This window comes from Nerophis ophidion, linkage group LG04 (assembly GCF_033978795.1).
Source record: "Nerophis ophidion isolate RoL-2023_Sa linkage group LG04, RoL_Noph_v1.0, whole genome shotgun sequence".
NCBI classification, from domain to species: Eukaryota; Metazoa; Chordata; class Actinopteri; order Syngnathiformes; family Syngnathidae; genus Nerophis; species Nerophis ophidion.
Genome location: NC_084614.1, coordinates 21,384,857 through 21,406,502, shown reverse-complemented (window position 1 = coordinate 21,406,502; position 21,646 = coordinate 21,384,857). Strand labels below are relative to the sequence as shown.

At 39.2% G+C, this 21,646-nt stretch overlaps 1 protein-coding gene across 1 annotated transcript; it reads left to right on the top strand.

Annotated features, from left to right (window-relative positions):
• Positions 1-2,817: 2,817 nt before the first annotated feature.
• On the top strand, positions 2,818-20,141 carry si:dkey-240h12.4 (death-associated protein kinase 2). The gene is made up of 12 exons (XM_061897405.1): positions 2,818-3,106; positions 7,287-7,432; positions 7,525-7,746; positions 11,640-11,778; positions 13,059-13,188; positions 13,325-13,373; positions 13,483-13,509; positions 13,587-13,739; positions 17,849-17,894; positions 17,990-18,079; positions 18,152-18,232; positions 19,414-20,141. The coding sequence occupies exons 2-12, from the start codon at positions 7,371-7,373 to the stop codon at positions 19,489-19,491; spliced, it is 1,077 nt and encodes a 358-aa protein (XP_061753389.1). The 5' UTR covers positions 2,818-3,106; positions 7,287-7,370; the 3' UTR covers positions 19,492-20,141.
• Positions 20,142-21,646: the final 1,505 nt, after the last annotated feature.

Genomic DNA, 21,646 nt, shown 5'->3' with positions numbered 1-21,646 from the left:
AATGTCCGATACAATCTGTGACATCACGCGCACGCGTCCTCATACCGCAACGTTTTCAACAGGATACTTTGTGCGGAATTTACAATTGCAATTTTGTGAACTAAAAAGGCCGTATTGGCATGTGTTGAAATGTTAATATTTCATCATTGATATATAAACTATCAGACTGCGTGGTCGGTAGTAGTGGGTTTCAGTAGGCCTTTAAGCTAACTTGAATTATGTTTACTAATATAGATCAAATTTTTTTGGGAGGGGCGGTGAGGGGGGGGGGGTTAACTTATATATTTGGTAGGCAGCTCTGTCACATTTTGGGAATCACATACACTGCAAGTGCATTTGCATTTTTCTAAAATCCTATGCAGTATATACTAAAATTATACCACAGTTTAATGTTTCAAGCTTGAATTTAAGTCACAATACATTTTATGGAGGAACAGTTTATACATTTTTAACTATTTCCTCTGTTTTATTGCAGCTGTAAACTACAGTCACCAACATTAACACACTAAGACAGTGGTTCTCAAATGGGGGTACGCGTACCCTGGGGGTACTTGAAGGTATGCCAAGGGGTACGTGAGATCTAAAAAAAAAAAAATATTCTAAAAATAGCAACAATTCAAAAATCCTTTATGAATATATTTATTGAATAATACTTCAGCAAAATATGAATGTAAGTTCATAAACTTTGAAAAGAAATGCAACAATGCAATATTCAGTGTTGACAGCTAGATTTTTTGTGGACATGTTTCATAAATATTAAAGATTTCCTTTTTTTTGTGAAGAAATGTTTAGAATTAAGTTCATGAATCCAGATGGATCTCTATTACAATCCCCAAAGAGGGCACTTTAAGTTGATGATTACTTCTGTGTGTAGAAATCTTTATTTATAATTGAATCACTTGTTTATTTTTCAACAAGTTTTTAGTTATTTTTATATATTTTTTTCCTAAATAGTTCAAGAAAGACCACTACAAATGAGCAATATTTAGCACTGTGTATACAATTTAATAAACCAGAAACTGATGACATAGTGCTGTATTTTACTTAATCTCTTTTTTTCCACCAAAAAATGCTTTGCTCTGATTAGGGTGTACTTGAATTCAAAATATGCTCACAGGGAGTACATCACTGAAAAAAGGTTGAGAACCACTGCACTAAGAAATACAAACATTTCACAGTGTTGTGAATCTGTAAAGTAACTTTTCTAATTGAATTAATAAAATGTATCAACTGGTAAAATATATTTAAATTTACCGAGATGCGTTCATATTTTTTTAAAGGCCTGCTGAAATGAGATTTTCTTATTCAAACGGATATAGCAGGTCCATTCTATGTGTCATTCTTGATAATTTTGCGATATTGCCATATTTTTGCTGAAAGGATTTAGTAGAGAACATCCACGATAAAGTTTGCAACTTTCGGTGCTAAAAGAAATGCTCTGCCTCTACTGGAAGTCGCAGACGATGACGTCACATGTTTGATGGCTCCTTGCATCTTCACATTGTTTTTAATGGGAGCCTCCAACAAAAACAGCTATTGGGACCGAGAAAACGACAATTTCCCCATTAATTTGAGCGAGGATGAACGATTTCGTGTTTGAGGATATTGATAGCGACAGACTAGAAAAAAAACGCGATTGCATTGGGACGATCCGATGTTTTTAGAGACATTTACTAGGTTAATTGTGGGAAATCCCGTTTTCTTTCTATTGTGTTGCTAGTGTTTTAGTGAGTTTAATAGTACCTGATAGTCGGAGGTGTGTCTCCACGGGTGTCTTGACGCGCAGTGTATCAGGGAAGTCGACGGCAGCTATGGACAAGCTCAGCGTTTCTCCGGTAAGAACTGACTTTTTAACCACCATTTTCAAACCGAAAAATGCTGGTTGACATGTGACCGGGATCCATGTTCTTTTGACCGCGCTCTGATCCATAGTAAAGTTTCACCTCCGTGAATTTTAAACAAGGAATCACCGTGTGTTTGTGTGGCTAAAGGCTAAAGCTTCCCAACTCCATCTTTCTACTGTGACTTCTCCAATATTAATTGCAAAAGATTCAGCAACACAGATGTCCAAAACACTGTATAATTATGCCGTTAACGCAAACGACATTTAGCTGTGTGTGTGCGCAGCGCTCATACTTCCTATAAACCCGTGACGTCTTGTGTACACGTCATTACATGACTTTTCGAAGACGAAACTCCCGGGAAATTTAAAATTGTAATTTAGTAAACTAAAAAGGCCGTATTGGCATGTGTTGCAATGTTAATATTTCATCATTGATATATAAACTATCAGACTGCGTGGTCGGTAGTAGTGGGTTTGATCCATCCATCCATCCATTTTCTACCGCTTATTCCCTTTCGGGGTCGCGGGGGGCGCTGGCGCCTATCTCAGCTACAATCGGGCGGAAGGCAGGGTACACACTGGACAAGTCGCCACCTCATCGCAGGGCCAACACAGATAGACAACATTCACACTCACATTCACACACTAGGGCCAATTTAGTGTTGCCAATCAACCTATCCCCAGGTGCATGTCTTTGGAAGTGGGAGGAAGCCGGAGTACCCGGAGGGAACCCACGCATTCACGGGGAGAACATGCAAACTCCACACAGAAAGATCCCGAGCCTGGATTTGAACCCAGGACTGCAGGAACTTCGTATTGTGAGGCAGACGCACTAACCCCTCTGCCACCGTGAAGCCCTAGTGGGTTTCAGTAGGCCTTTAAAACTCAATAATAGTATTTCTCTCACTGCGTTGTCCTGCGTTAAAGCACTTCCGGATTTATTTTGAAAGCGCGACTCTATTCCGGATGTGGAAGTTACTCACGCACTCAACAGACAGAAGTGGCGGGTCTGACACAATTCTTTTAACGGAAATAAGGAACGGCGGCTTGGTTCACGGGAGGGGCGGGAAGGTTTGCCCTTAATAACGCCCATTATTCGAAACTCGCGGCGTGGGATGCTAATTCCGTGGACATGACACCGACGGAGTGTCACGACATGCGCACCTTTTCCGCATTCCCAGCGAACAAGTCGTGACGGCGACCAGCGTGAACACAAGCGACTGTCAGCGGGAACCAAGTCGAGGAGAGCGCTCCTCTTCCCGGGTGAGTACAGCCTGTTTATCGGCACTCTTCCACATGGTCGTAATGCACACCGGACCCTTCTTGGGGTTTCAGGTGCTCTTCCCGATTGGTATTACGGTAGGGAGTGATGGCTGTGATTTGTTTATGGGCCATTTTATCAACTTGTCACAACAGGTTGGGATCCACAAAGCTGGAGGGTGTTTTGATGAGATGGAGCAGAGCATGCGCAGACAGCACACAGTTACATATTTATTTGAATTAAATCTAAAGACGCACTATTACCTGAAAGCAGCAAAAGTGACATGTCCTTTGCCATCATGTGCACAGTGACGCATAAAGTGACTGCGTTCTTCAGTAAAAAAAATAATAATAAAAGAGACAGTGCAGTAATGTGCTCCTACTAAAGAGACTTCCTGGATTGTGTTTCATCATCATCTTCCTACCCAGCACACCTCCAAGGGGTGTAAAATATGCCAAGAGAATAAACCAGTTAACTCCAGGATTACTCAAACTTCTTTTGTAGATTATCATCTGAAATGCCTGCAGCTTTTTCATTAAGTTGCAAAGTTTTGGGATTTTGTTCTTCTTCTAAAACAGTGGTTCCCAACCTTTTTTCGGTGATGTAACCCCTGTGAACATTTTTTTAATTCAAGTACCCCCCTAATCAGAGCAAAGCATGTTTGGTTGAAAAAAAGAGATAAAGAAGTAAAATACAGCACTATGTCATCAGTTTCTGATTTATTCAATTGCATAACAGTGCAAAATATTGCTCATTTGTAGTGGTCTTTACTGAACTATTTTGAAAAAAAGATATAAAAATGACTAAAAACTTGGGGAAAAATAAACAAGTGATTCAATTATAAAAAAAGATTTCTACACATAGAAGTAATCAACTTAAAGTGCCCTCTTTGGGGATTGGAATAGAGATCCATCTGGATTCATGAACTTAATTCTAAACATTTTTTCACAAAAAAAGAAATTTTAAACATCAATATTTATGGAACATGTCCACAAAAAAATCTAGCTGTCAACACTGAATATTGCATTGTTGCATTTCTTTTCACAGTTTATGAACTTACATTCATATTTTGTACCAGTCTCATTAATTATTTTGTATAAATATACTTATAAAGGATTTTTGAATTCTTGCTATTTTTAGAATATTTAAAAAAAATCTCACGTACATCTTGGCGTACCTTCAAGTACCCCCAGGGGTACGCCTACCCCCATTTGAGAACCACTGTTCTAAAACACATGCGTTATGTTTGACCTAAGAGCAACACGATTGATTATTCATTTTTTTCTTCTACTTACAATGTAAGAAAAAAAATCTGTAGATTTTACAACAAAACGGGCAGCTCGGCACTGTAAAATGTACAGTGTTTTTTGTTACTGTAAATCAGGGGTTCCCAAACTTTTTGACGCATTGGGTTAAAACAATTTGGCAGAGGGTCGGGTTGTGTGTGTATATATATATATATATATATATACATATATATATGTATGTGTGTGTAGATTATATATATATATATATATATATATATATATATATATATATATATATATATATATCTACACACACACACATACATATATATATATGTATATATATATATATATATATATATATATATATATATATATATATATATATATATATATATATATCCTTCCATCCATCTTCTTCCGCTTGTCCGAGGTCGGGTCGTGGGGGCAGCAGCCTAAGCAGGGAAGCCCGGACTTACCTCACCCCAGCCACTTCGTCCAGCTCTTCCCGGGGGATCCCGAGGCCTATAAAAATGGGACCCATTACCTCCCTGCTTGGCACTCAGCATCAAGGGTAGGAATTGAGGGTTAGCTCACCAAAAATGATTCCCGAGCGCGGCACCGCTGCTGCCCACTGCTCCCCTCACCTCCCAGGGGGTGAACACGGGGTATTCTTCTTCCCCCAAACACGATGAGTTGAGTTTATACCAAAATGGATATATGGATGATACAGCAGAGGATTGGGAGAATGTCATGTGGTCAGATGAAACCAAAATAGAACTTAAGGTATAAACTCAACTCGTGGTGTTTGGAGGAAGAAGAATACTGAGTTGCATCCCAAGAACACCAAACCTAATGTGAAGCATGGGGGTGGAAACATCATGCTTTGGGGCTGTTTTTCTGCTAAGGGGACGTCCGCATTATTGATCCGTGTTAAGGAAAGAATGAATGGGGCCATGTATCGTGAGATTTTGAGCCAAAACCTCCTTCCATCAGTGAGAGCTTTGAATGGTTGACCAAATACTTATTTTCCACCATAATTTACAAATGATTTAAAATTCCTGCAATGTGAATTCCTGGATTTTTTTTCACATTCTGTCTCTCACAGTTGAAGTGTACCTATGATGAAAATGACAGACCTCTGTCATCATTTTAAGTGGGAGAACTTGCACAATCGGTGGCTGACTAAATACTTTTTTGCCCCACTGTATATACAGTATATATATATATATATATATATATATATATATACACACACACACACACATATATATGTACACACACATATATACAGTATATATATATATATATATATATATATATATATATATATATATATAAAACGTGTAGTAGTCTTGTTACACAATTTGCAAAGGCAACAGTTTTTTATTATTATATGTTTTACAGATTGACAGATACCTTGCTTTGAAATTGTAAGTCAAGGTGACATGCAGATATTTAAGTATTTTTAATTTTTATTTCAAATGATGTAACGGGTGTGGTTTGGCATGCTAGATGGGTGGGTGGGCCACGATAAATGGTGTAGTATGCCACATTAAATGGTGTGGCAAGCCACCTTAACTGACGTGGCAAACCACATTAAGGGTTTGGCATGATCCATTGAGTGGTGTGGTGAGCCTCATTGAATAGTGTCCTCAGCCTTCCTTAACCGACACACCACATCACATGGCGTGGTATGCCACATTAGATCATGTGGCAGGCGACATTAAATGTTATGGGGGGCCAATTTGAATAGCTTGGCAGGCCACTTTAATTGACGTAGCGGGTCAAATCTGACCCCCGGGCCTTGAGTTTGACACAGTGCAATACACTCACAAGTTAATAGCAACATCATGCTAGGCTCGCGTGGCATGATGCTGAAAAGAAAATCCAATTTACAGCTTCCACATTTGTTGCGGACTGACTGATATTTGGCAGAGATCTATGCTCTATTTTTAGATGTTAAAGTTCCAGTGATTGTCACACACACTAGGTGTAGCGAAATTATTCTCTGCATTTGACTTATCACCCTTGATCACCCCCTGGGAGGTGAGGGGAGCAGTGAGCAGCAGCGGTGGCTGCGCCGGGTAATTTAACCACCAAAGTCAACCCTTAATGCTGAGTGCCAAGCAGGGAGGTAATGGGTCCCATTTTTATAGTCTTTGGTAGACTCGGTCGGGGTTTGAACTCACAACCTATCGATCTCAAGGCGGACACTTGTGGCGAAGCCTGTTTTTTTTGAGACAGCAGAGGCCAGAACGTTTCTAGAAAGTTGAACATGGAGGACAACATATTTATTAGGTAGTAAGTCAGTTGGAAATATTCCACTAGGAATCTTCCGAGATGCAGAGCATTCCAGTCCAAATTAAACAAAAAACATGGCTGATGTCCAAAACATTCTGTTTACTGGAACTGGAAGCGAGGGTAGAACTTTGGACATTGCTTTATTCCCACCACCGATAACAAAAAAACCCTCAAAAGTTGAACCATGACCAATCTTGTTACTTCCAAAATAAGCCGGAATTGTTTTATAACAGGAACCAGTCTCAACGTTCGAGCAACATTCACACTGAAGTGAAAGTAAAATCTGGTATCTGGAAAGCAACCGTTGACCATATTTAGTATGTAGTTCTAAAACCATTCTGAAAGTATTGTTCTTGGTTCTCAGGTAAGTTTTGAAAGTCAAACTGTAGCAGACTCACTGCACTGACAACTAATTTGGTAGTGTGTCAAGTGGGGAAGTCTGGCACAGGAAGTGGATGTTAAACAGCTGATGTCATAATACTTTCAAGGCGGGGTTGCACTATGATAACAGAGGTCATTGGGAGAGGGAAAGATCTAATAAAAGAGCTGGAAAATCAAAAATATATTTCATTATCAGCATGATTTAGTGCGGTAGACTACAACTAAGACAGATGTTTTTTTTACGCTTTAGGTACATCTGGCGTAGAGGACCATGAACCACTTGAGGTTTAACATGAACTAAGTGGATTTAAGAAACAACCTGAAGAAAATTGCTATGGCTGTGTTCAAACCTGAGAATGTAGAGGACTTCTACGAAATCGGAGAAGTACTGGGAAGGTAGGTTTATAAACTTTACCCTGACATTTAATGCCAAACGAAGGACATACCCCTGTGGTACGCCATACGTATTATGTCTTTACCCTTTGCAGTGGACATTTCGGTCAAGTCCGAAAAGTTTGCGAGTTGGCCACCGGCACGCATTGGGCGGCGAAGTTCATAAAGCTTCGCAAGACCTCGTGCAGCCGACTGGGCCTAGAAAGGAGCCGCGTGGAGCAGGAGGTGGAGGTGATCCAGGTTCTGCAGCACCCCAACATTGTCGCTCTCAAAGACGTCTTCGAGTGTCGGTCAGAGGTGGTGCTCATTTTGGAGATGTGAGTTTATGAGACGGCTTCTTGTTAATGAGAATGAGATGCGTGGCTCCCCCTATGGGTTTGTGTCTAAATGCTTTGTAAGACGTGTTTGCATTGATATAATACAGATATACTCAAAGGGTAGGGGTGTAACGGTACACTAAAATTTTGGTTCGGTACGTACCTCGGTTTAGAGTTCACGGTTCGGTTCATTTTCGGTACAGTAAGAAAACAACAAAATATAAATTTTTGGGTTATTTATTTACCAAATTTGTAAACAATGGCTTGATCCTTTTAACATTAAGAACACTATAATAGTTCTGCCCACGTTAATCCACATTAAACTGCCTCAAGTTGTTGCTTGGATGAAATAAAATGACAACTTTTTTTCTACATATAAAAGTGCAACATTAAAAAGTTTCAAGTCAACTCATCATGCTTAAGTTATTACAGCATTGGGGAAGCCTGTAGTTGATTTTTATTATGTAAATGTTATATTTGTATCAACATGTGATAGCAGGGACACTGCCATTCAAAACCAGGTGGCTACATTACTAATGATTAATGTAACTATTGCTGAAAAAATAGTACAAAAGCAATAGGAGAGACTATTCATCCCTGAACACCATGGACTTCATGTAGGCTTTATGATGCACTTATATTATTATATACATTATCAGAGACAGAAACTCTTCATTTAATATAATGTCCTTTTTTGCTGCTTCAACACACCTTAATCAACACTGTCCGTAACACACACGCACACACACACCGCAAAATGAGCTAACATTACGCTAAAAGCTAACTAGCCTTCACCTCAAACCAGGACTGCGAGTGAGCTGAGATGCAGTTTGTTTCTAGAAGGTCAACAGGCTCATTCTGATGTTTAGAAAGTAGTTGACTTGAAAGTGTTTAGTATAATTTGGGGAGAGTCCGTTGCTCCCCTGCTAAAGACCTATCTGCTCGACGCTGAGGTGCTGACGACATGCGCTCTGAATACGCACTGCTGATTGGCTTGTTACCGCTACCGTTTTAACCAATCAGATGGTTGTGTGGAAGGGACAATGCAGGGTGCTGTGTACAGACAGAGACGGAGGCCGAACGGAGCGGAGCAGCGTGTTAAGACTTTAGCATAGGCGGCTACTTCATATGTTCGTGTGGAACTCGTTCGGTACTCCTCCGCACCGAACCGGAACCCCCGTACCGAAACGGTTCAATACAAATACACGTACCGTTACACCCCTATCAAAGGGTTATCGTCATTAGACTAATAGCCAATGACTTAAAGGACCCATAGCGTCCAGATGACCAAAATTTCACCAAATGGGTTGTCTTTATGTATTTTTTGCTCCTACAATTAATCTGGCAGTCATTTCCCATGATGTCTTAGTTTTTGAATAATGCGTATATAATTAACTGAAATTGAAACGTCCCCTTTCCATTACAAGACTCGATATGTCGCCGCCCTGTAGTCCATTTCCACTGTGTGGATAAAAGAATGTCAAATTATTTTTCATCACTTCTTTGCATGTTTTGTGGCCATGGTTCATGATTACTTCAAAACTGTTAAGGTTAACATTATGAACATGAAATAAATATAAAAGGATCTCCATTTCTGGACTTCCTTGCTCTTTAATAGACACCGTAGCCTGTGTTTCCTAAGGGTCTTTCAGCATTTCCTCATGCATCTTGAGGAAAACATCAGTAGAAGAGGATGCCAAATACAAAACCAGTAGTTTACCTTTTTTGGTCTCGTTTTTGAGCTGCTCTTCTTTCTCCTTTTTTCCCTCGAGGGTGCTCCTGATTCCCGGGATGGCAATTGGCTTAAATCATTTTTTCCATTCAAAGTTAAATGCAAATGACACTCCTCTTGGTCCATGTTTCCTCATCATTTGGAAATATATGAAGGCTCCTTCTTTAGTTGTTTTGCTACAACCTGCAACAAAGCATCTGGCGGGCATATTTCATCATACCTTCAAATTTTGTGCAAACATAACATATTTCAGGGTGACGATGCTCCCAAACTCAAACTATGCAAAAGGAAATTACTTCCAGTCTTCTATAGGTGACTTCAGCAGGCCCACATTTTAGAGCTAAAAGTGGGCAGTGCAAAATGTGCTGATATCCGTTAGTAATGATATCAAGCTTGTTTTCTGAGTGTACTGCCATACTCGACAGTATGGCAGTTTTTTGCATTTTTTTTAAACAAACTGTAGTCGGACCAATGTGGTATGTCAATTATGCAAGGCGATCGTCTCCACCAAGACCAGTAATACCACACCACACCACCTTAGCTGCGCTCACCCAACCACTTCCTTGCACTAAAAATGCGGAAATAATTGTTCTCATGTTTTTCTATGTTTACATTTTCACACTTTGCACTATTTGTTAGATTTATGTAGCATTTCTTTTTTATTCCTTATTTTTGCACCTTTGTTTTAAGAGGTTATTGTTAAGTGATTGCACATGGTTTTACAATTGTGTTTGTATTGATTGTTTTCCATGGTTGTGTTGACATTTTCATTTTTTTCTCCTTGATAGTTGAGGGCATTTTAATCAAAGGAAGGTTACATTTGAAATAAAAATGTTTGTCGAATTTCCTAAAGAAAAATTAATAACTTTCGATATTGTGGAACATTATCACCAGCCCTATGTAAGCGTCAATATATACCTTGATGTTGCAGAAAAAAGACCATATATTTTTTTAACCTATTTCCGAACTCTTAAATGGGTGAATTTTGGCAAATTAAACGCCTTTCTATTATTCGCTCTTGGAGCGATGATGTCACAACTTGACGTCACATAGGTAGGCAATCCGCCATTTTCTCAAACACATTACAAACAACGAGTCAAATCATCTCTGTTATTTTCTGTTTTTTCGACTGTTTTCTGTACCTTGGAGACATCATGCCTCGTCGGTGTGCTTTCGGAGGGTGTAACAACACGATCAGGGACGGATTCAAGTTGATTTACGTGGAGTATGCATCGATTAGCACGGCATGCTAATCGATGCTAACATGCTATTTAGGCTAGCTGTATGTACATTTGTAGCTATATTTGCATCCAGCCTTTCCCTCCACCCACATATAATGCCAAACAAACACTTACCAATCGACATATTTAAGTTGCTCCAGTGTCAAAAGATGCGAAAGTCCCTCGTTTGGTCTGCACATTTTACCGGCGATGCTAAGACAGACATGGCACAGAGATGTATGGATATCCTGCGACACTCAATCGTTGGTTGGAAGGCGATCGCCGAGTAGCTTCAATAGCTATTCACTCAATAGCTTCAGTTTCTTCTTCAATTTCCTTGTCGCTATCTGCTTCCATAGTCCAACCATCTGTTTCAATACATGCGTAATCTGTTGAATCGCTTAAGCCGCTGATATCAGAGTCTGAATCCGAGCTAATGTCGCTATATCTTGCTGTGCTATCCGCCATGTTGGCATCACTAGATGACGTCACAGGAAAATGGACGGTGGATTTACAGATAGCGAAAATCAGGCACTTTAAAGCCTTTTTTCGGGATATTCCATGATGGGTAAAATTTTGAAAACTTCGAAAAATAAAATAAGCCACTGGGAACTGATTTGTATTGGTTTTAACCCTTCTGAAATTGAGATAATGTTCCCTTTTAAGCCGTATCGCTCAACTCTATTAGAAGGGCTTGCTAACGTTTTGGTTGATGTTTTTTGACAAATCTTGCGCAAATTTGTGCACAACATTTTGTGGTGATTGGGCTAAAAACCTGAAAATTACACAAGGTGTTTTGTAGTGTGGTTTGAGAAATTCCATAATGGCGAAAACCATGTGGTGTATTTGTCATAAACATAATAGCACAAATTGCCACCCTTGTGTCTCTTTATAAAACCACATTTTTGTAGGTTCTTCTGACTTCTGTTTTGAAATGGCAGTGTTGGCGGCGGCGAACTGTTCGACTTCATCGCAGAGAAGGAGAACCTGACGGAGGACGATGCCATCCAGTTCATGAAGCAGATCCTGGACGGACTGGGCTTCATGCACAGCAAGAACATCGCCCACTTCGACCTCAAGGTTTCTAACATTGTTTACACAACTTTGAAGACATTAGTGATGGGTCCGGCAAAACCGATGCATCGGTGTTTGCATGGAGCTCGTAGAGCAAAACCCTGTCGGTGCGCGTACCGCTTTTCGAAAGTCACGTGACCGATAATGAGCTGTTTCGGTCACACGACCGATACGCGAACCGTGTTGCACTGACGTCAAAATGTGTTTCTAAGGAAGCGCGTCTGTCAACAAGATGCTGCTGCCAACAGATTCGCCGCACTTCTGTCGTTGGTCATTTGTCATTTATCGTCATCGGAGATCATTTCCGCCGTGTGGGAATATTTTGATCATATATCGGAAAAAAAGGTATTTGTGTTAATTTCCTTGTCGTTTCATACTGTTCTCTCAAAGTTTCCAGCACTATCCCACCCACTCAACCATCCTATTGGTTACATTTAAAGGCAGTAGTAACCACTCTTTTCGATAGCTCAGTTGGTAGAGTGGAGGACTGTAGTGGTTCATGCTCCTTAGGGCACTAGTTCGAATCCAGCTCAAAGCCATTACCTTTTTACCATGAATTGATTTAACGAGGGCCCCGATTTAAACACGTTGAAAAACTGGGGTGTTACCATTTAGTGGTCAATTGTACGGAATATGTACTGTACTGTGCAATCTGCTAATAAAAGTTTCAATCAACAGTGCGTATTCAGAGCGCATGTAAAAAATAAAAATTAAAAAAAATTCCCAGTCCACAAGTATCCTCATTCACAACACGTTCACTTAGATTTCCATGTTATGACACATGTGCATACCATTTAGTGGTCAATTGTAGGGAATATGTACTGAACTGTGCAATCTACTGATAAAAGTTTCAATCAATCAATCATGTTCACATTATTTGTTGACTGTATCTAAAAAATATAAAAATATATTTTTATTTAAATGAAGATATGAAATAATCCTAAATGAAATACAATGATTTGGTTTGTATTATACACCTTCCGCCCGATTGTAGCTGAGATAGGCGCCAGTGCCCCCCGTGACCCCGAAAGGGAATAAGCGGTAGAAAATGGATGGATGGATGGATTATTGTATATACTAGGTCATAAAATCAGTGTCAGTTGAGTCGGTCCACAGGTTGCCTGTAGGGATTTTTAATGTCCAGTAGATGTCAGTATTTAGTGACACAGTATCAATACAGTTTTGCAATGTGTCGAAATTATACATGACGCCTCATATTGGAGGACTCTGATGTCTTCACTAGAAAACATCATAGCTAGCTGTCTAACAACGTTGTCTCCATCCAGCCAGAAAACATCATGCTGTCGGACAAAGCGTGTCCAAATCCTATCATCAAACTCATTGACTTTGGCCTTGCGCACCGTTTTAACTCAGGGGAGGAGTACAAGAGCTCAAGTGGAACCCCTCAGTACATCGGTGAGACAAAAAAACTTGTCTGCTTAGTTAATCCATTTCTAATGGTGTCACACTAATTGGATTTAACGCTAAGATCCTCGTTGCACAATTCTGCATACACAACTTCAAATTCTTCACGCCGGTCTTGCTCTTGCAGCTCCCGAGATGATTAATGGAGAAGCCCTGAGCACAGCGGCTGATATGTGGTGAATATGCTGCACTTTGTGTTCTTGCACATTGTGTGTCCCGCACTACAACACATTAATTGGGATTCTCTGAGCACTTTTCCTCACCTTCCCCCGTTGTCCCCTGCAGGAGCATAGGAGTTATTACTTACATACTGTAAGTGCTTCACACGGCACGTAAATACAATCTGACTGGATCCTATCTGATAATGTCCATATATGCTGTGTCCGCAGCTTGAGCGGCATGTCGCCGTTCCAGGGAGACTCCGATGAAGAGACTCTGAAGAACGTCCTAGCTATAAACTACCAGCTTGATATGCGGTACTTTAGCACCACCAGCTCCACGGCTAAAGACTTCATCCAGAAACTTCTGGTAAATAATCCCAGGTATGTGTCTTTATATATTGTTTTGATTTGTTTTATTTTAGCAATTGTTGTATCATTCAACTTTATTTATTTATAAACTGTACAGGGAGCTGTAAAGGAAAATAACACTAATGGGCACCTCTAATGGTCAAGTTACAAACTGCATTTCTTTTTTTTCTCTTACAGTATTTATGATTTATTTTGCTCAATTATCCTCTTAATTCTTCTCTATTTAATTTTAAGAAAGTCAAAATTTAAGGATGAATTTGTCTTATTTTAGTTATTGAAACTGTTGTTATTATAGCCCTTAATCACAAGAATGTCAAAGTGCTACACAAACTCAGGACATTCCATGATCCAAACCCACATCTGAGCAAGGACAAACTAAATAAATCACCATTTGGGGAAAAAAGACAAAACCTTGAGAAGGTATCACAGATTTAGGCACCCCCTAACCTAGGCATACTTGCCAACCTTGAGACCTCCGATTTCGGGAGGTGGGGGGCGTGGTTAAGAGGAGAGTATATTCACAGCCAATTCACCAACTCGAGTATTTCATATATATGTATGAAATACTTTCAGGGAAATTTAGCTATATATATTTATTTTATTATATATATATATATATATATATATATATATATATATAAAATAAATAGTTGAATTTCAGACGGCACCTATCAAATACACAGTAATAAAAACACAGTTCTACTAACTGTACTGTGCTTGCTGGTTACTAAAAGAAAAACAACACTTACCTTTCACTATTTGAGTAACGTCATTTACGAGTTTCCAGAAGATGGCGCCAGTATGTGCTTTACCTTGCCGTCTCTAGCTGTCAGCTCTGTTCGTTTTTGTGTTGTTTGCGTCTATTTTCGTATCTGTCAGCTCACTGCTCACCGCCAAACACTGTTGGATCTTTGCCCCTTACCCATTGATATGATCAACTTCGACGTTGGTTTTTAGACGTCACAGTCAGCTTTTTCACCTGGCCGGATTCCTGCCTTCCTTTCCCGCTTCGTGGCTCCTCTCCCCCGCCACCTGCGGGCTGTGTGTCGGGCCCCACCTGGATTAGCTGCGCCCTTGGACGTGCTGGCCCCCGCCAGGTTCGGTCTTGTGAACGCAAGATCTTTGACAAACAAAACTTTTATCCTGAAGGATTTCTTCACTTCCCGCGGACTTGACTTCCTCTGTGTGACGGAAACATGGCTGAGAGCCGTTGAGTCTGCCCCTCTTAATGAACTTCTGCCTCCGGAGTGTTCCTACTTTAATTCTCCGCGGTCGTATGGTCGAAAAGGAGGAGGATTAGCAGTCGTTTTTAAAAATGACTTTAAATGCTGTCAGATCCGCCTGCAATCCTCCTTTTCAAGCTTCGAACTGTGCATGTTTGAGCTGGAGGGGGCATGGCCTCCAGTTCCAGCTCATTTTCGGGTGAAAATTCCTTCCGGGAGAGGCGCTGAATTTCGTGAGTCTCCCTGAAAATCCGGGAGGGTTGGCAAGTATGAACCTAGGTTCCATCGTAACAAGCTGCATTTGATGCTGAGTGTATACAGTTCTTAGATTGTGAAATTAATATTGCTAAATTAATTATTTGTTAAATTATTAGATAAAGTGGAAGTCCAGTCCATCGTATTAGTAATACATGTTTATATGCATTGATATTAAGAAGAAAAAAGGTTAGACATTTTTAAGCAAGCTTTTGTTGATCTTTTTAAACTTGGTTCTTAAATTTGATTCTGTTACTTTCTATTTTATTTATTACTACTATTACTGTCACTGTTTTATGTATTGGTTTATTATCAATTTTATTTTTACACATACTTTGAAATGTATGTAATATTTTTTAGAGGTGGTTCTCTTAATTTGTATTCTATTATTTGTTATTTTATTTATTGCTATTGTTACTATTATTCTCACTACTTTGTTCTTATTTATTTATTAATTTATGATTTAAATTTTCTTTTCACACATCTGAAAATATATGTAAAATATTTTAGAGGTGGTGTTCTTAATTTTTTATTTCTATTTTATTTATTATTACTATTTTTCTCAAAATGTTATGTTTTTTTTTAAATTTCAAATATTTTTTTACAAGTTTTAAAATATATTTTTTTAGATCAGGCATTCTTAACCTTTTTTACCCTGGGGCACTAAGGCCCACTCAAATAATAATACTGAAATAGTAATCTTACTCTTGATTTTAATCCAATTCAATAATTATGTCTAACCCACTTACAGTTTACAACAGTGTCAAATGATATGAAACCATGTGTTATTACAAAAATTGTTATTTATTTAACACATGAACCTTGGGCTTAGGTTAGGCTGATTACAAAAAAGTAGTCATCTAATAAACTGCATAATTAACTGAAAACAAATAAATGTACAAATAATTATGTTGTGCTAAAATAAACCCAATTCAAAATGAATATGTTTACCTAAACTGTCAATAAATTTTAAGTGCAAATGAAAATACAGCTTCACCACTTTATTCATACTTTTTGCACTTAAAAACTATGACTTTAGCTCCCTGCGATGAGGTGGCGACTTGTCCAGGGTGTACACCGCCTTCTGCCCGATTGTAGCTGAGATAGGCACCAGCACCCCCCGCGACCCCAAAAAGGGAATAAGCGGTAGAAAAATGGATGGATGGTCTTTAGCTCCAGACTTCTTCTGTTTGTTTGGTATTGTCAATACTGCCACAAGTGGTGGAAAACTGGATTACAAGTTATCGCTGCGGCCCATATGGACTACAGCTGAAAAAAAAACTATTTTTGGCGACCCTCTAGGGAGCGCTCGTGACCCAACAATGGGCCCTGGCCCTATCTTCAAAGGCCTACTGAAACCCACTACTACCGACCACGCAGTCTGATAATATTTCATCATTGATATATAAACTAACATTGCAACACATGCCAATACGGCCTTTTTAGTTTACAAAATTGCAATTTTAAATTTCCCGCGTATTTCTTGTTGAAAACGTCACGGAATGATGACGCGTACGCTTGACGTCACGGACTGACAGGAAATATTAGCGTGCACAAAACATGGCTAAAAGTCGTCTGCTTTAATCGCATAATTACACAGTATTTTGGACATCTGTGTTGCTGAATCTTTTGCAATTTGTTCATTTAATAATGGAGACTATAAAGAACAATGCTGTTGGTGGAAAGCGGTGGATTGCAGCTGTCTTTAGCACCGAGACACAGCCCGTGTTTCTTTGTTTGTTGTGAAGCAGAGCGGTCAAGCGAACCTTTTTTTTTTCTACGTCAGCCAGCATGTTTTTGGATTGGGAAATTGTGATATATATTTTACCGAATAAATCTTTGGATTATTCGTCGTCCTGCAGCAGCTGTTTAAAAGGCAGCTGTGAGCTTGGCTCCTCGGCTTCTCTCTGAGACACTTCGTGTTCACCGCAGCCATCCGACCTCGAGGTAGGTCTTTACAATCTCACTTTTAAAACAATAAGCAGATAAGGGATCTTCCAGAATTATCCTAGTAAATGTGTCTAATTACATCTGAAACGCTCACACTGCCGGAGCCGTCGCTTTTTTTTTCCTTTTTTTTTTTCTAGTCCTTCACTATCAATATCGTAACTCAGGAATCTTTCATCCTCGTTCAAAATAATGGGGAAATTGTCGCTTTCTCGGTCCGAATTGCACTTACTGGTGGTGGCTCCCATTATAAACAATGTGAATATGTGTGGAGCCCTGCAACTCTTGACGTCACGCGCACATACTTCCGGTAAAGGCAGGGCTTTTCTATTAGCAACCAAAAGTTGCGAACATTATTGTCGATGTTATCTACTAAATCCTTTCAGCAAATAATGGCAATATCGCGAAATGATCAAGTATGACACATAGAATGGACCTGCTATTCCCGTTTAAATAAAAAAATCTCATTTCAGTAGGCCTTTAAGACTGTTTAAGATGACTTAAATTGACAGTTCTTAGCCAGTGTGGACACCTGAAAGATGGGTGTTTTTTTCTCAATCCTCAGTGCCGTGACATATCTTGTTATTGTCAATAATGCTGTGTGTGAGTGTGTTGCAACTTACCTGTACATAACAAGATGCTATATAAATAAAATTTGACTTATTGATATGTATGTTAATGACATTAAACTTTCAGTGACAGATTGACAGCTGCAGAGTGTCTTCTTCATCCATGGATCAAGGTTACTATTCCATCCTCCATCTTTTAATTTTTTTAATCCTTTTTTTAACCCGGCTGTGTTGCACCAAGTGTTAACTACTTTTTGTTTTGTTGCAGCCCATTACACGCAAACAAATGGCCCACAGGAATCGATCCTCAATCAATATGAAGAATTTTAAGAAGTTCAACGCCAAAAGGAAATGGAAGGTATATTTTGTGTGTAACTATATATTTTGGCGCACTACTGTCATAATATAACACGGTTTCTCCCATCGCAAGATGTCTTACAACATGGTGCGGATGTGTAACCGCCTGGTCAGCTTAAGACTTCTGTGCAAAGGCAGCTCAGATCCACCTGAGGTAAGTCAAATCTCACTCATCCCAACAAATAGGCGCTTAAAGGGGAACATTATCACAATTTCTGAAGGGTTAAAACCAATAAAAATCAGTTCCCAGTGGCTTATTTTTTTTTTCGAAATTTTTCTCAAAATTTTACCCATCACGCAATATCCCGAAACATGGCTTCAAAGTGCCATCGCTATATCCACCTGTCCATTGTCCTGTGACGTCACAGCATGAAGCCACCAGAAACAAACATAGCGAATAGCACAGAAAGGTATAGCATAGTAGCTCGGATTCAGACTCGAATTTCAGCTGCGCAAGCGATTCAACAGATTACGCATGTATTGAAACGGATGGTTGGAGTGTGCAGGCAGGTAGCGAAAACGAAATTAAAGAATAAACAGAAGCTTTTGAGCCATATCACGACAGACAGTGGCATGGGAGGTAGCACGGACAAATTTGGCGATCGCCTTCTAACCAACGATTGGTATGTGTTTGTTTGGCATTAAATGTGGGTGGAGGGAAAGGCTGGATGCAAATATAGTTACAAATGAGGCATAATGATGCAATATGTACATACAGCTAGCCTAAATAGCATGTTAGCATCGATTAGCTCGCAGTCAGGCTGTGACCAAATATGTCTGATTAGCACACTCCACATAAGTCAATAACATCAACAAAACTCACCTTTGTGATTTCGTTGACTTTATCGTTGGAAATGCATCTGCTTTTAGTGTCGCAGGATATCCACACATTCTTGCCATCTCTGCCGTAGCATAGCTGTCGTCGATAAAGTGTGCAGAACAAACGAGGGAGTTTCGCATCTTTTGACCACTGTTGCAACTTGAAACCGTCTCTGTTCGTGTTGTTACACCCTCCGACAACACACCGACGAGGCTTAATGTCTGTCTCCAAGGTACCGGAAAACAGTCGAAAAAACGGAAAATAACAGAGCTGATTTGACATGGTGTGTGTAATGTGTTTGAGAAAATGGCGGGTCGCTTCACGACGTGACGTCACAGGTGAAAGGTCATTGCTCCAACAGGCGAACATTTGAATCGCCAAATTCACCCTTTTAGAGTTTGGAAAATCGGTTCAAAAAACATGTGGTCTTTTTTCTGCAACATCAAGGTATATATTGAGGCTTACATAGGTCTGGTGATAATGTTCCCCTTTAAAAGTAGCGCGCTGTTTTGCAGAGACAGTGCGAGAGCGACGTGGAGGACCTCGAAAGCAAGCCCGCCTCTCTGCTGCGGCGAAGGCTCAGTAGCAATTAGTAGTCTGTCCAGCGTCTTCAGCATTGTTGGGATGAACTGCTTTTATTTTAGAATTTATTCTCACTGTTATACAATGAAAGTGGAAATATATGTGCATTTATGGACCTTTTTTTTTAAACAAAAATAGCATGTAATTCAATGTTTGATGTGTTTCCTGCATGCAAGGCCAGCCTTAAATGCACTTATTGTGTCCAATGATGGCACAAACTTGTGAAAAAAAAAACATGTTTTGCTGCAATTTAAACACATTTTAGTGCACTGTGTACGCCAAATTACAGTTTTGAGTCTTCAGACAAGCAGTCCTACCTCGATGGGATTTTAGTAGCATGATGGCTGCCACTCCCAGTGTAAGGAAATGTAATTTACTACTTCTTATTTTAAAAACATCCTGTTTGGCTTTCAAGGATAATCTGACATTATCATGTCATCATTGTTGAAGTCTGCCGTCTAGACATAATCACTAAGAGCATTTATTACTTGTGGTCTCATGTGTTTTATTAATGTTTTCATATGCTCCTATAAATTGTGTCCATGGTCCTTTTAAAATAAGCTGCTGTTTGTTGCCTGATTCTCTTTCTGTGCGATGCAATTTAAAGAGCATTGTCAGTTTATTTGTGTTAGTCTGAAATATATATATTTTTTAAAAATCACTGCAAGTTATGGTGTATTTTTATTTTATTTTATTTTATTTGATGCTATGTATTGAGGTTAATTTGTGTGTTTATGTAACTGAATGCTTTTACGTTTGAATTTAGTGAACTGTTTTAATTTTTTTTTTCACATCAAATTATACCGACAATGTCTTTGATTTAAAAAAAAAAAAAAGTGTGACCAAAATTTGTGTGCTTAAAAATTCAGTTTGGTAAAATTCAGTGTAAAAAAAAAAAAAGATTGATTGCTTCAGGCATTATTTACCAGATGAGAGTGTTGAAACCACACGTTTTACCCAGAATTCTTTTGCACTGAATTTTTAAACAGTGAATTTTTACACGCGGAATTTTTCAACACAAAAATGTTGCCCGCACATTTTTATTGAATGGAATTTTCAGCATAATTAGATTTTGTTCACAACATTCAATCACAAAAAAATTCAGTTGCATAAATTCAGTGTCCAAAAGACATAAAAGTATTTAGTCAGCCACCGATTGTGCAAGTTCTCCCACTTAAAATGATGATAGAGGTCTGTAATTTTCTCCATAGGTACATTTCAGTTGTGAGAGACAGAATGTGGGGAAAAAAATCCAGGAATTCACATTGTAGGAATTTTAAATAATTTATTTGTAAATTATGGTGGAAAATAAGTATTTGGTCAACCATTCTAAGCTCTCACTGATGGAAGGAGGTTTTGGCTCAAAATCTCACGATACATGGCCCCATTCATTCTTTCCTTAACACGGATCAATCGTCCTGTCCCCTTAGCAGAAAAACAGCCCCAAAGCATGATGTTTCCACCCCCATGCTTCACAGTAGGTGTGGTGTTCTTGAGATGCAACTCAGTAGTATTCTTCCTCAGACCAAGACGAGTTGAGTTTATACCAAAATGGATACATGGATGATACAGCAAAGGATTGGGAGAATGTCATGTGGTCAGATGAAACCAAAATAGAACTTTTTGGTATAAACTCAACTCGTCGTGTTTGGAGGAAGAAGAATACTGAGTTGCATCCCAAGAACACCATATCTACTGTGAAGCATGGGGGTGGGAACATCATGCTTTGGGGCTGTTTTTCTGCTAAGGGGACAGGACGATTGATCCGTGTTAAGGACAGAATGAATGGGGACATGTATCGTGAGATTTTGAGCCAAAACCTCCTTACATCAGTGGGAGCTTTGAATAGTTGACCAAATACTTATTTTCCACCATAATTTACAAATAAATTCTTTAAAATTCCTACAATGTGAGTTACTGGATTTTTTTTCCACATTCTGTCTCTCACAGTTGAAGTGTACCTATGATAAAAATTACAGACCTCTGTCATCATTTTAAGTGGGAGAACTTGCACAATCGGTGGCTGACTAAATACTTTTGTGCCCCACTGTATATGAACCTTCATACTATGTTAAGCCGATTTAAGGCCTCTTGTAATGCATAGCAGTCTAAAACAAGCATGCTGGGAAACGTTCCCCCAGTGACAAATAAATTAAGTGTGTTCTG